At 36.1% G+C, this 16,183-nt stretch overlaps 1 protein-coding gene across 1 annotated transcript; it reads left to right on the top strand.

Annotated features, from left to right (window-relative positions):
• The first annotated feature begins 229 nt into the window (after nt 1-229).
• LOC123710181 (gamma-tubulin complex component 6) lies at nt 230-15,881 on the top strand. Its single transcript, XM_045661938.1, has 17 exons — nt 230-880; nt 1,058-1,256; nt 1,351-1,529; nt 5,058-5,187; nt 5,477-5,620; nt 5,970-6,172; nt 6,796-6,985; nt 7,754-7,883; nt 8,402-8,624; nt 9,098-9,201; nt 9,277-9,401; nt 10,116-10,308; nt 10,643-12,029; nt 12,194-12,878; nt 13,334-13,557; nt 14,383-14,717; nt 15,409-15,881. The coding sequence occupies exons 1-17, from the start codon at nt 473-475 to the stop codon at nt 15,629-15,631; spliced, it is 5,082 nt and encodes a 1,693-aa protein (XP_045517894.1). The 5' UTR covers nt 230-472; the 3' UTR covers nt 15,632-15,881.
• The last annotated feature ends 302 nt before the right edge of the window (nt 15,882-16,183 follow it).

Here is a 16,183-nt window from a genome sequence, read left to right as displayed (position 1 = left end):
AGAAATATTAAACAGAAACCGTGTAAAAAGTAAGAATATTTAAGAAATATTTGGCTCGAAACGTTTTCTATATTATAATGTTCAACCATTGCCAACTCTGTGGAATGGAAACTATAGATGTACGGAAATTAGTACTAACTTGTGTTTAGAAACGTCACTAACACAGACGTCACTATTATCTGTGAGTACTGACTACTGAGTCTACACCATGAAATTAAAAAAAAAACTTATAGAATTAATAGAGTTAATTTTTTTGTCATGTTTGTTTGTTTAATAGAAAGAAAGTACTGAGTTTCACAAATCTATTTTCGACCACCGTATATTTATTATTTAGTGATCTTGGGTAACAAAAGACAGCCGGCAAAATGTTCATATATAAAAAGTGATAAAAAAATTATCATTCGCGTTAGACTCCTCATTTGCGTCGGGCAATTTACAATAAAATAAAAGTACAAATGTGAATTAATCGACAATGAAAGAACCATATACCTCTGGTGAAAATGGAAGTGTCTATAAATTACTCAGCAAGCTTTGTGAAAGAACAGCACAATATTATTGTCAACAGAGCAGAGTTTCTGTCAAACAACTTGCTTCGAAAATGAGATCTCAATCATATGAAATTTTATTAAATAAATCGAAAATAGGTGTGCCAATATCTAACAGTGACCCAATTGTTGATTTGCTGTCCTGTCAATTTACGCTGCAGCAAAAAGTTACAAATGTAGCTGAGTATAAACATGCAGTTGAACTTAAGAAATCTATAAGTACTATAAAGAAGTTAGGCTTAGACCTTGATAGTGATTATGTATACACTGTAGTAAGAGTGCTTATAGGTATCCACAGCATAGAAACACATAACTTATCTTCAGAACTACATCAGGTCTGAATTTTAACTTGTAAAGTAGTAAAAAAGTATCTTGTATCTGATTAATTTAAACATATTTATGAATCAAATGGAAATTAATATATATTTATTTTAGCCTAATTCATTACAATTATTCTTTTGGAAATCATTGGATTTAAACGATTATTTTTTAATAATTAATATTATTTTCAGAGACCATTTTCCTTTGGATTGTTAGAAGAAATGCTTCCAAAGCCAAACAAGGAATTTTTTGGTTCACCACAGCCATATTCATTATATCCTTCTTATATATTTCATTTACCATTTAAATTAAATAGCAAAGATACTTCCTTAAATTGTAGAAAGGACAGTTTTATAGAATACACAGTTACAAACTTTGACTCAAGTTCTTGTAAGTTTTGACATATTATTTATTTTAATATAAATATGGACCAATTGTGATAGTGAGATATAGTGAGTACTTAATATGAATATTTTGTTTCCAGTGGTGCAAAACTGTAATACAATAAAGAATGCAGAATTAAAATCATTTCTTACTCCAATATCATTATCTTCAGCAACTTCAACACAAGTATCACCATATTCTGAATGTGACATATATAATTTACCACGGCTTACTACTCCAAGGGATCTTATAATACCTAAGGCAACTGTGACACCTAAGGTACAATTGAGTTTTACACATTACAGTACAGTAATCTTTTGACTCCCGGAGCTCATCAATTCCCCCCCCCCCCCAGAATATGAAGATGCAGTTTAAACAGAGATTACCCCAGGGGGGTACCACACGTTTCCGCTGTGGAGAATCCCCCTCTGAGCGTCCATCATCGGAACAATCAGTATTCGGTGGTGGATGCACAGCCCTTCGTATTCTGGGGTGGGCAAAAACTGCGCTAAAAACTATAGGTTTCGATCTCGGGGCAAACGGAAGCATTTACCGAAGGCATCCCCTTCCACTCTCTCAGTGGACTTTACCAATGTTAGGGGGCTCAACTCTAATCTTAACGCGGTTCACTTTCACCTCGAAACTGCGAAGCCGGCCTTATTCTTCCTTGCTGAGACTCAGATATCCTCCCCGGCTGATACTTCCTACCTCTCCTACCCGGGGTACAAAATGGAACATTCATTTGTGCCGCGGGCGGGAGTTTGCGTGTACGTCAGAGAGGATATCTGTTCTCGTCGCCTCGGGTCGCTTGAAGGAAGGGACCTATCTAGCCTCTGGCTGCGCGTAGACTGCGATGACCATCCGCGATTCTACGCATGCCTGTATAGGTTCCATAGCGGAAATACCGAAACTGACCGACTCATTGAGCACATCCAAATGGCTACAGATTCCCTGCTCGAAGGGTTTCCTACCGCTGAAATCGTGATACTTGGCGATTTTAACGCTCACCATGCCGATTGGCTCGGCTCGGAAACCACCGATCACGCGGGAAGATCCTTTCACGACTTTGCTTTAGCTTACGACCTGTCACAAATGGTCCCTGCGATTACGCGAATACCAGATGTGGATGGTCATAAACCCTCTTTGTTGGACCTTCTGCTGGCCTCACATCCGGAGACCTATCAAGTCTCTGTTGACCCGCCATTGGGTTCATCGGATCATTGTGTGGTCCGGAGTACTGTGCCTATTACGCGCCCTCCTCGGCCCCGTTTTTCGGGTTGTCGCCGTATTTGGCACTATCGGTCAGCAGATTGGGATGGGATGCGGTCTTTCTTTGCGTCCTACCCTTGGGGGCCTATGTGCTTTTCGTCGGAAGCTCCAAATTCCGTCGCTGCCTCTGTCGCCGAAGTGGTTCTGCAGGGCATGGAACTCTTTATTCCATTTTCTGCGGTGCCGATCGGTGGCAAGTCACAGCCCTGATTTAAGCGTTCTTGCAAGGCAGCATCGCGTCGAAAGCGAGAATGCTTTAATGCATGGGCGGAAGCGGCGATATCTCGTGATGCCAATACCAGCGAACATAAAAAAGCATATAACTCAGCCTCCAGGTCCTTCAAACGGGAAATCGCTAAGGCAAAGTCAGAGCACATCGCCAGATTTGGCGAGAGATTGGCCCAACTCCCTTCGGGGACTCGAGCCTTCTGGTCTCTCGCCAAAGCTGTACAAGGGAATTTTTGTCAGCCATCCATTCCACCGCTGCACAGGGAGGATGACTCGCTCGCCCACACTGCGAAGGAGAAGGCCGACCTCTTGGGCTGTCTCTTCGCGTCCAACTCGACTTTGGATGACCGAGGGGGATCACCACCGACGATTTCGCGGTGTGATTATTCAATGCCGGAAATCACATTCCGGCAACGTGCTGTTCGCAAGGCACTATCTTCCTTGGACATTCATAAGTCGAGCGGGCCGGATGGTATCCCTCCAATTGTGCTGCGTACTTGTGCTCCTGAGTTGGCTCCGGTCCTGACGCGCCTATTCCGGTACCTGTACTCGCTCGGCACTGTCCCGAAGTGCTGGAAGACCGCTTCGATACACCCGATCCCTAAAAAAGGCGATCGCTCTGATCCGTCCAACTATAGTCCAATAGCTATAACCTCCTTGTTCTCCAAAATAATGGAATCCATTATTAATGGCCAGCTCTTGAGGTATCTAGAGGGCCACCAGCTGATTAGCGATTATCAGTACGGCTTTCGTCGTGGTCGTTCGGCTGGTGACCTTCTAGTATACCTTACACATAGATGGGCAGAGGCAATTGAGTCCAAGGGGGAGGCGCTAGCGGTTAGTTTGGACATAGCGAAAGCCTTCGATCGGGTGTGGCACAAAGCACTACTCTCGAAGCTTCCAGCCTACGGGCTTCCCGAGAAATTATGCGACTGGATCTCCAGCTTTCTGGCCGATCGGAGCATCAAGGTCATCGTCGACGGAGCATGTTCCGACCTTAAACCCGTGAATGCTGGGGTCCCACAAGGCTGTGTTCTATCCCCGACCCTGTTTCTTCTGCATATCAATGACATGTTGCAACTTAGCAACATTCATTGCTATGCGGACGACAGCACTTGGGATACTCTTTACACTGGCCGGGCAGGTATTTCTCGGGCAGTTGTCGATGAGTACCGGAATAAACTTGTGTCTGAAGTCGAAACTCTACTACGTGGAGTCTCGGACTGGGGTAGACTAAACCTAGTCCAATTTAACCCCAAGAAGACACAAGTTTGCGCGTTTTCCGCGAAAAAAATACCCTTTGTCGCTACTCCTCTTTTCGAAAACACTCTTATTGAAGCCACAGCCAGCATCGGAATACTTGCTCCAAAAAGCTTGGTGTGCTCAGTAAGGCGAGACGGTACTTCACTCCGGGCCACCGCTTGCAACTCTATAAAGCGCAAATACGGCCCCACATGGAATACTGTTCTCACCTCTGGGCGGGGGCTCCCCAGTACCAGCTCCTTCCACTTGACCGTATCCAACGAAGAGCGGTTCGAATCGTCGATGACCAATCCCTCTTCAAGCGGCTCGATCCTTTGGCGTTGCGTAGAGATGTGGGGTCACTCTGCATCTTCTACCGCATTTACCATGGAGAGTGTTCAGAGGAGTTGTTCGGATTAATACCTGCAGCTGAGTTTCATCATCGGACATCGAGGCAGAATACAAAATTCCACCCGTATCACCTCGACGTCCGCCGTTCCACGACTGAGCGTTTTTCAAGGCAATTTTTGCCGCGCACCACCGCTATGTGGAACCAGCTGCCCACTGAAGTATTTCCGAACCAATTCGACTTAGGGTCCTTCAAGAAAAGAGCGTACAAATTCTTAAAAGGCCGGCAACGCACTCGCGAGCCCTCTGGCATTGAGAGTGTCCATGGGTGGCGGTATCACTTAACATCAGGTGAGCCTTCTGCCCGTTTGCCCCCTATTTTATAAAAAAAATAAAAATCTAATTACATTTCAGTTTTAGTTTTTAATTACTTCCTTTCAGATTAATACATACACACTTACATTCATAATCTAAAAAATATACAGATTTTGTTTTGTTTTACAATGAATATATATCTAATACATTTTTAAATTCGTAACATAATTTATGTAGAATGTCCAACATTAGAAAAATACTCAATAGATATTGAAAATGTATTGATTTCAAATAGGTAATGAAAGATTTTTTTAATCTTGAGGTTCACCAATTATAATCAAACGAAATGCGTCTTCATCTTGTCTTTCAACATGAATTTTAGACTTATCTCTTATGAATTCTTAGATATCCTTCCCAAAAACAGAAGAAGCGTCAGAGGCTAACAGCAATTGTAAAGAGTTAAATGAATTGAACATTTGGGAGTTAGCATCGCAAGTTGACAAGGACATACCAGTAGATATTTGGGATATTGTTTGTAAGTCAGTAATATGTAATATATTTTACTGGTAGTTTTAATAAATTTAATCAGATTTCCATATTGTATTAAAACTTATTATTAAATAGATATCTGAGATTTTGTTGAATATTGCTCTATGAAAACCTGGTTTGAAATTCTATGATGTGGCCTTTCATTCTTTAATACTGACAGGTTCCGTTTTGGCTTATATTTCACTATTGATTTAGCATTTTACAGTATTATTTTACAGTGGGTTCGAAACCTTGTAAAATATTTTAATTCATATTAATCTAACTCTTTGTTTCAGCGAAACTCCCTTCTATAAACGAAAGACAATTAATAGCAACGTCGTCGAGAGAAATGAGATTGTGGCGACAAACATTTGGTTCTATGACTGATTACAGTGTTATATCAGAGAGAAAATTTATAAGGCATATCACGTATTTATTAAGTGAGTATTCAAAACTAGAATTTACTATTTTGGTTTCTAAAAACTTATTATATTTTATTAAGATGATTACAAAATAACATTTTCGTTTATAGTAATTTTCTGCTATTTGATAATATTATGAGTTTATTACCAGTCTTCTCTTCCGTTCTACGCCCTTGATTGGAGAACTGGCAGTAAATGTCCAATTAGAAGCATTTCATAAACATTTAATTTTTTGACGTACATAAGTGTACATTATGTTTCCTATATGAATAGATGATTTTGAATTCTGTTTTTTTTTAAATTTCTATAAACTAAAATATAAAATCCATACAAATGTCATTAGTAAAAAAAATGAAAAACTTTTCAGTTGGCATTGAGACAAGATCATTTCCACTAAACGAACAAACTAATTCGTTCCGTTTAAAGTACAATTTGGTACTTGAATGTATATCTCGTGAGCTTTTAGAAGGGTATGTGGCGCCCTTGTTGATAATTGGTACATTTTATAGACGTTTGTATGAGTTTGCGTTTAATTATTCCGTTGATCATGATAAAGGACTCGTTTATGAGGTAAGTTTTATTCTTTCAATACCTATCTAATTTATTCCTATCTAATTTATTCCTATCTATGGATCTTAACAGTTTTGGCATGCGCTCAAACACTTTTTTGTCAATGCATTTTGACACCGATTAAGCATTTTGTCTCTATTTTATTTGACATGTTTGACAGTTCGTATACACCCTGTTTTCACGTCGTTTAAAGTTTAAATAAATTGAAAATATTTTTAATGTTCTCTATAATGTTCTAATTTCAAATTTTTGAAATTTTATATATGAATTACTATGCTATGTATCGAAATAGGAAAGCTATAGCTGGTATGGTATTTGACGCAAAGGCTTTGTGTACCAAGACAAATCAAATAACATAGGCCCACTTATAATCACTATTACCGATGACAGCAACTTAAAGCTTTTTTAGTTTTAGTGTGTTGCTTTCATCAAATAAATATTTTCCTTGTTTTGATATGTTTAATGTAAGAAAAAGGTACTATGTTTTTAAACTAGATGTAAATTCGACTGACGCTTATATGACGTTTTTTAACGACAAATTTGCTAATTTCGCGAAAATAATTAATTTACTACTAATATTGTGGATATTTCTAAAGTAGTAAACAGTTGCTTTTGATATATAGGCTGCAAGAGAAACAGTGAGGCTGTATTTATTAAAATTCCGTCTCCAAGTAACCAATATATTTGAGGAGTTTAGCAATACTATAGATGACGTTAACTGTATGCCGACGTTATTGCACATACTACATCACATTGAACCACTGAAATACGAAATACAGACTGTGGCATCCATATACAAACTAGATAGTTTGGGTAAGAAACAAATTTTACTTATTTTATCTAGTTGGTCATACTGATCTTATTTATTATAAAAGGCTAGCTACAGTATTATGATCATTTACCATCGAAGTGGTGGTTAAACGTGGCGTTAAATAATAATTGTTTCGGTATGATAGGCCTTCTTGGCGATAAAAAAAATATCACAAAATTGTTTATTTCCCATAAACATAACAAATGATTCATGGCACAAAAACGGGTCACGGACTCCGTAGAGCGCTTGAATTTGATGAAATATGGCAGCATAAATCTTTCGTACAAATTATTAAAAGGCCGACAACGCACTCGCGAACCCTCTGGCATATGGACCGCCGATGGACAATCACCTATCATCAAATGAGCGTCCAGCCTTTTCTCCCAATTCTGTGGGAAAAACAATTAAATCTGTGAAAACGTATATAATTTAAGATTGGTTTTATAGGTGTGTATGTGTTAAGCATTTGTTTTAATTTTGTGTACATAGTATATATATTGTAAGCTGCCATTGTCATTATATTATGTCTTAGAGTTTATACATGAACTACGTCAACTTCATCAGTTTTAAACCGTTAATACTTGTGGTTAATTCCATTTGTTAATATTAATAGATCATATTAAGTACTATTTGAAGTCAATAGTAATAGTATTTCCATAGTGATTATTATTATGACGTTAATTTATAAGCTCTGTCATATAATGACAATGACAGATGACAGTAATGCCATTGCTTCGAAATATAGATAATATATTCAATATGGGTTTTAGATGCGAACATAATGCCATATGGGGCCGAACTAATGGCGTATCTATTTAACGAGATATCATTGGTCACACATAAAAGAACTGCCGAAACACTATACAACTCGTTATTTAGTGTATGTCGGGTTTATTTCAAGTAAGTATATACAATTAATATACATGTACATTGTAGATATAGAAGAGATTGAAGTTTATGGTATGGTATTATGTTTTGTACGGGAGTTTCATACATCTGCTATATGAAGCGATCCCATATTGTAATAGCTGTTGATGAAAAAATTCTAATCCTAAATGATTAAATTTTCGCACCTTATTAAAAAAAATAACAACTTTTAGGTCAGGGCCTCAGGTTACTGTATCTGTTTAGTGATGGTTTGTTTTTTATAATAAGCAAGTAGGTGATTAGCCTTCTGAGACTAGACGTCGACAATTTTCAGGTCTTAGGCATTTTTCCTAACGATTTTTTTCCTTTACTAGCCCTTGGTGCACAGATGAGATTCGAACGCACGACCTCAGGTAGTATACGTTCAAACCGCTAGTACTGCAACTTTATATAGTAAACTATAGTCTTTAAAACACGATTTAAATTCTGTTGAACAGTGTCTAGATTCTTACCAATAAAAATTGTATAAAAACTTTTTGTAAAAATTACAGATTTATCGAGAAATTCATCTTCGAGGGCGAGTTGGACGATTACTTCAACGAATTCTTTATACGAAAAGACAATCAATACGTTAATTCTAGAAGCAAAAGATATTGGGATAAAGGGTTTCATATAACTTTAGGAGTGGCCGTACCGGACTTCTTGAGGCCTTTAGCATCTTGTATACTCTTATGTGGGAAGTCATTAAGGCTGTTAAAGCTTTGCAATCCAACAGTTAGTATACACATTTTTAATAAACTTGTATTACAATTCTAGTACATGTTGACGGCACTGATTTTATATGGTTTATATCGATTTAGGAACAAACCTGGTGAGAAAAAAAAAGCTGGCCTGTAGATTTTTGGGATTTTTAGGAATCCTCGAAAATGCATTTCGTTTTAAAGCATAGACAATGTGTGGTTAATACATGTTTAAAAAAGTAAATAATTACTGTTGACGTAATCATCAAATAAAATAATCAAAGCCCCCGTAGTGCTTACATAATACTTGAACGACCCCTAGCCGTGATTCGAACTCACGGCTTCAGAGTACACCCTGAAGCTATGCTACATTACACATAATTTTGTTGCATTGTAAAATATACATTAACTTAAAATGTTAAAGGCTCAAGAATCCAATTAGACATTAATATAAATGTCTCGTCAGAAAAAATGATTTCTCGATTTATCAATATTTAATGATTCCAGGACCCGCTTATCTTGATATCAACAGACCATCCGTCCGTTCGCTGTTGCTCCAACTTCGAAGAACTGGAACGAGAACAGCAATTATTAGACGTTTATAGGACTAGGTATTTCATTTGTTTATACATAATGCCAAACAAATCTAAAATCCCTTAAGGGTCTAAAGCGGGGTGTTTTTGTAGGTGTTTATTCGTGAGTGGAGAGCCGGTGACGTTTGATCAAATATTGCTGAAAAGAGAGGCTGAGAGAAAGGCTTTCACGGAAATGGCTTCGTTGAAGCAGGCGGAGACCATGGAGAAAATTGTAGGTTAGTTGCAGCCAAAAAGGGTTTTTTGTTTCAATATAAAAAAAAGCTAAGTAACAAAATTATGTCGTGTTTAGCTCTATTCTGATTGGTCAATATCTCTAGACCAATCACTGATAAGCGTATTTGACAGTGTGAAAAGTAAAGCGTTGTTGAGAGTAATCTGTATAAATCATTTAAAATGTGATATGGAGTAAAATAACTTGTAAATGATTAATTTAGTATTGTCTTTTGTTAAAAGTGCTTTTACACATTAAGAAAAACACTTTTTGAACGGATTAAAGCTATGTATTATTATTAAAACTTATAATTATTTACATAATTCTAAATTTTAATTTTTTTTACCTACGTTTAGCGTCCGTGGATGTCACCATGACCACGCAAAAAAAAAATTAAAATTTAGAATGATGTAAATAATTATAAGTTTTAATAATAATACAGAGCTTTAATCCGTTCAAAAAGTGTTTTTCTTAATGATTAATTTATTAAAAAAGCCATATTTAACATATTGTTATGTAAATGTCACCCACGTGACAAAACTGTTTTACTATGGTTTAACGGTTTAATTTGATTGGTTAAAGCCAATTGAAAACAGAATTTTAAATATCAATTTGTATAGTCACAATGGCACATTTAACGGAATTATTACATTAAATAAATAAATAAAATACAAACAAAAAGTATTAGAAAATTCTTTTTTAAATATTTCAATTTCAGCCGAACGAAAACGTCTAGCCCAGCTAATTATAGCGGAGAAACAGCATTCATTGAGAGTGCTAGAAGCTGCAATGGCTGAGGCTAAAGCATCCAAAAACAGAGTGAAGCATCGCGAAAAACATATTTTGCAACTTGAAGAAATCGCCGATAAGGGCACTGAGGAAGTCGACTCTAAATTGAAAGACGATGAAAAGTGAGAGCATTCTTCCACTGTTATTGAGTTCAAATTAGTTCATATAATAATATAATTATTGACTAATCAAAATAATTTGCGTAGTGTGCCTGTGGGTGGGTGTATGTGTAAAACGTTAATTTTGTTTTGGGAAAGATAAAAGATTAGATCTTAAAAGATGGCGTGTCAAAGTTAACTTTTTTTTTAATTTACCTTTATGCTCTCCTAGAATAAGTAGGTTAGTATTTGACTTCCATTCATAATTGGCGTAAATAAGTGCAGGCTAAGGGATTCGTTCTGACGGATTTTCGTCGAAACCGGATCTAAATTTTTACTAATTTTTAGTTTGTTTTAGAAATAAAATGCTGGAATACTATTCAAAATTAAACATGGAAGTGGAAAAAAGTAAAATCCACACGGAATGGAAAATAAAACGGCTTCAACTCGACCAAACGCGCATGCAATTGCTTTCATCAGAAGAAAGAAATCTGAAACGTGAAAAACTAGAGTTAGAACACCAAAAAAACGAAGAAATAATGGCTATGTCCATACAAAGTGATTTCAAATCTGAAGATGGACTAGATGAAATGAAAATGGTAGATTCAACCAGTTCTTTGGGTGAAGCTAATTCTGAATCAGAAGTCAATATCAATAGAACGAAATCCCAAACATCCAACGATGTTTTTAACGCAATATGTGCTAATAAACATAATTTTCGTACATGTGATAATGAAATACAACTAGATGCTCAAGGAAACATCGTTAATACTGAAAATAAAGAATCAACGTCAAGTGATGTTATAGGTGGCAATTTAAACGAGGCCTTTGATAATCAAAGGTTTTTAGAAGGAAGGGAGGAAGCTCTAAAGAACAAATTTAAGGTTATGGCGCACGAATTCGGAGATAACAATAATCCCATAATCACACTCACAGCTATTGATGAGGAGAATAATATCAGTACACCATTTAAGGAGGCGCGTAGAAACAAACTTAAAGTTCTGGGTGAATTTGATACAACAGAACGGAAAGACAAAATCTATGAACCTACAACCGATGCGCAAAAGGAAGCTGTTATTAATAAAAAGAAAGTTCTAGGTGCGGAATTCGGAAAATCAGAACCTATCGATCAAACCAGAACAAGAAATGAAGTACCTATAACCGAAGCACAAAGAGAAGCCATTATCAATAAGCAAAGAGTGCTAGGCGCGGAGTTCGATAAAACTGATTCCATCGAAAAAGAAGTTTCAGCCATACCAAGAAACGATGCACAAAGAGAAGCTGTTTTAAATAAGCAAAAAGTTTTAGGTACAGAATTCGAAAATACCGATTCTATAATGAAGGGAGATAATATATCTGAACCGAGAAATGACGCACAAAGAGAAGCCATTATTAATAAGCAGAGAGTACTAGGAGCTGAATTTGGTCAATTCGAACACGTATATACATCCGATTCTAGAGTTTTTGGAGAGTCAAGAACAGAAGCGCAAAAGGAGGCTTTAATAAATAAGCAAAAAGTAATGGGGGTGGAATATAATTTGCCATTAGAAAGAATGGTGGAACGGGAACCGGCAAACATCGCTCAAACCGAAGCTTTACGTAACAAAAGTAATATAATGGGTTCAGAACATTACGGATCTAAATCACGTGTCGACGTCAAAAAATCTGGGTTAAAATTGAATTTGAAACCGTTTGGAGATTGCAGTAATACTGGGGCTGTTACTCCAGGGGAATTGTTTCCAGGGGTAATTATTGATTTTCTGCCTAGAATTATCCTATTTCCTCCTGTTGAATACCATAATGATATCAAAAATCGTAAATTAAACCCCTTTGCATATAAAATACTTTATGTTTTCGACAAATTTCAGTTATTTTTTGTGTTGTATTTGCTAAATCTTTTAAATTACAGCTGGATTTGGAAACTCCGACCACGGCTGAAATGCCAATGGATGGTCCGATGACAAGTGACATTTTCACCCCACGAAGCGAAGACATTCTAGAAAAACCAGAAAAGGATTACTTAAGACCGGAATTCGATTTCTCGATCATTGTCGATGAAGCTCCGTCGATTAGTGATCAGACATCGCCGATGAAAGACGATGAAAAAACCACACTTAATGTATTAAACGGCTCATACAGTTTGGAAAATTTTGATCCGTTTGGCGTTAAAATTTCCAAAAAACTGGAATATCATACAGAAATTTCGTATTCGGATCCGGCGAAAATATTTGAGGAAATGAAGAAAACCCCGTATAAAAATATATATAAAACATCTATTGATGAAGACGAGTGGATTGTTTGTGGTAATATAGCAACACTGACAGCATGCCTTCAAAGATCTGTTATGTTGCCGCTTACATATCAATTGGAAGTGGTAAATAATTCGATTTTAACCCATTTTCTGGTAAATTTGGATATGTACGAACATCTGAAAAGTCTAAAGGATTATTTCTTCTTGATGGATGGTGAATTTTCTAGGAGTATATGCAACAATTTATTCGCAAAACTAACTAAGACACTGAATCCTCAAGAATTGTTGAATTTTTCAACTTTGCACAATATTTTGGATAAGGCGCTTGGATCATCAATTTCGCGTAAGTTTTTTCTATATTCATTTCCACAATATTACACACAATTTTTACAATAAAATAAAATTAGTAATAATACGAACGAACATTGACTTTATAAGATTGTAGACTTAGATTACCATAACATTAACATAACATTAATTTTATACTTGTTCCTATTTTGTTTTATCTTCTGTGCTTTCCAAACAGAAATAATGTTCTCGACTGGAGATAAAGAATATTTTTTTTGGACCACGAAAGGATAAAACACGTATTTAAAAACTTCGTTCATATAAAATAGCCTTATTCTTATAACGGTATTATGCTAAGATATATTAAAGTTAAATCAATGTATTATATTGTTTGTTCTCTTTGGTTTGATTTGAGTCTTTGGTTCGATTCCCGTTGTAATAATGTGTTTATGGCAAGAAGTTTTTGAGAAAATCGCCATACTAGATATTATTGAAGAATATTTTTTTTAGACGTGCACAAATTTTCCGAAAACCTGTCGTTTTCCATTCCGGATGTTCCACTAAGTTTCCAACATAGTTCCCCGGATGTGTTACAATGTCTATCTCTGACTTACACCGTAACTTGGCCTCTGAATATAATTATATCGCAAGAAGCATTATTGAGATATGCAAAGGTTTTCCAATTTTTGATCAAGATGAGGAGGATATTTTGGGTTTTAAGTCAAGATTTCGAGGTAAGGTTTTTGATAAGATGAGGTTTTGTTGTAGTCATAATAATAGTATTTTCATGATAACTATGTCAGCCGCAAATATTGAGAGAATTATATACATTTGTGAAGTATGAGTCAGGTACATTAGTTCTACTAAGTTTAAAAGTTAAAAATAATTGCAGGAAAGGGCCATTCAAGTATTACGTAAGTAGATCCCCCCCCCCCCCTTAATTTTGTCAGCAAAAGTAAGCAGAGTTCTCAAAAATAATGACTTACTTACTGACTTAATGTCCTATAACCCCTAGGTGGGGCAGAGGGCGTCCACAGTGAGTCTCCATCGCGTTCGGTCTTGAGCCTCGTGTTTCACCTCGCTCCAAGTCTTTCCAGCTCTGTTTGAGATCATCTCAAAAATAATACATACAACAGTACATATTAAAAAAAATTGTAGGAATACTTAAATTGCATTTCGTGTTCAAGCATAAACTAAAATGATTACTCTTGACGTAATCGTCACATAAGACAATCAAAGACCCCCTCCCCCCTATAGGGCTTACGTAATTCTTGAAAGGCCCCAAATCAAACACAGCATTTCAAACTAAATGTATTTGTGATTTGTATCTGGTATATGACGTAATAATGAGAGATTTTATCTTTATCAAGCTCGTTTAGAAGATGCTCAGTTACAATAGCCTTCATGAATAAGAATGTAATGTGTCATCTTAAGAAGAGTGTGGAGAGAGACGAGGAGTGAACAGTGCAAGAAATGCCATTTTGAATCATTTCTTTGTTATTTTTATCGTCAAAAGAGCAGCTCTTGGTGTAATTAATAAATAATTCTTTATATTTCAGCTATTAAAATTATCCGTAAAACTAAGTCCGCATTCGCGTAAATTACTACGATCGCCACAATACATATCAGTGCAACTTTACCGACACATAATGGCGTCTTTGATCCGGGCTCTAGACAACTATATAGTGACTACGTGTATCCTAACTTCGTGGACGGAGTTCGAAAAGGACCTTAAGAAGGCGAAAACTTTAGATGATCTTTACGAATGCCACGTGGTCTATATAAAGAATGTACTTTTTAGATGCCTTTTGAATAATAGATCTACGCCTGTTATGAAGCTGTTGAATGATATTTTTACGGTTATTTTGAAGTTTAGTAGGGTTTTAAAGGCGGGGTGAGTATCTGATTTATATCTATAAAAAAAATTAAATTAAATACTCCATGAAATTCGATTTATCAGTTTATGGAATAGCGTAATTATCTGAGTAACATGTCCATGTCTTGTGTAAAATTTAAAGTCAAGTTCAAAAATTGACGGAAAATTTTAGTGTGGAAATCGGTCAAGCTAATTATTACCGACATAAAGTAATAAAGTGTGATGTGGCCGTGAAGTCCAAGACAGCATTTTCTTTGCTTTCAAGTCGTTTATTCACAAAAAATATATACTTTTAGTGGATTATATATGATATCTAGATTAACAGTGTTGTCATCATAATTAATAACAAGAAAAAATATTTAGCACTGTAGTTCGTAATTTAAATTCCACGAAGGTTCTTTTGCCGCACAGACTATAGTCAATGTGACAAGCTGCTGCTTGAAATACAATAATTACTAAAGTGAAAGCATTATGCACAAATAAAAATAATTTGACTAAAATGTTTATAACACAAAAAAGCGTTCCTTTAATAAAAGATCGTACCGATTTTAAAAAGGCTGGCAACGCACTCGCGAGCCTTCTGCAATTGAGTGTCTATGGGCGGTGGTAGTATAACAGGTCAGCTTCCTGCCCGTTTGTCCCCTGTTCTATATTCAAATTAAATAAATCGGATTTTGAATTATTAACCAATATTTATTATATTTTTTAGAGAATGGCAACAAAGAGAAGAGAACGGCCACTTCACGCACACAAATTTTGCGCAACTAGAGGAATTGTATCATTTATATGAAAAACTAACGAAATACTTGCATAAAGTCATCACCAAATTGATGGAGTGCGGATATCAACGCCATCTAGTGGAATTATTGACTATGGTCAATTTAAATGGATATTATGATCCGGAGAGACATGATAATACAAGTAGTGGTTAATATAAGTTTCTGTTATGTTTGCATTGTTGCAATTACAATACTTATGAGATCTGGATACAATTTTGCTGATAGATTTATTCGTAATAGTGCCTGTAGTGGCTTTTTGCTTGTTAGAACATTAACAAAGTTTTCCTTAGTTATGTATGTGTCGCAGTAAAGTAGTTAAATCAAAAAGTTAATTGAATCTCTAGACAGTTAATTAAATGTCGATATTCAATCAAGTCGCTAGCATTTTGATTTAAATAAAGCAGCGTCGAAAACGTTTAACTATCTGTCTGACCGAAAGCCAGGGTGTTGATTAACAATATAAAACAAGACTCTGCCATGATTATTATCCATTGTTATTGTTATTTTGGTGTGATCGTGAAGATTAGGTTAGGTTAGTCTTGCTGTCTAAGAACGTTTAGGAAACTCGTTAAACGTTTCGATCGCTTGCTTGTCTGACGGAACATCAGCGACTTCATTGAATATCGATTTTTAATTAACTGTCTAGAGATTTAATTAACTCTCTGATTTAACTACTTTCCTACAACACATGCATTTAATACTCAT

The sequence above is a fragment of the Pieris brassicae genome, chromosome 1 (genome assembly GCF_905147105.1).
Source record: "Pieris brassicae chromosome 1, ilPieBrab1.1, whole genome shotgun sequence".
Lineage (NCBI taxonomy): Eukaryota > Metazoa > Arthropoda > Insecta > Lepidoptera > Pieridae > Pieris > Pieris brassicae.
Note: the sequence above shows the minus strand (reverse complement) of the source record. Positions and strands in the feature narration are given on the sequence as shown.

Coding starts and splice junctions, on each gene's coding strand:
- LOC123710181 (XM_045661938.1), top strand. CDS start 473: ATGAAAGAACCATATACCTCTGGTGAAAATGGAAGTGTCTATAAATTA. Junction 9,202..9,276: donor TTAGACGTTTATAGGACTAG/GTATTTCATTTG, acceptor GTGTTTTTGTAG/GTGTTTATTCGTGAGTGGAG. Junction 9,402..10,115: donor GACCATGGAGAAAATTGTAG/GTTAGTTGCAGC, acceptor TTTCAATTTCAG/CCGAACGAAAACGTCTAGCC.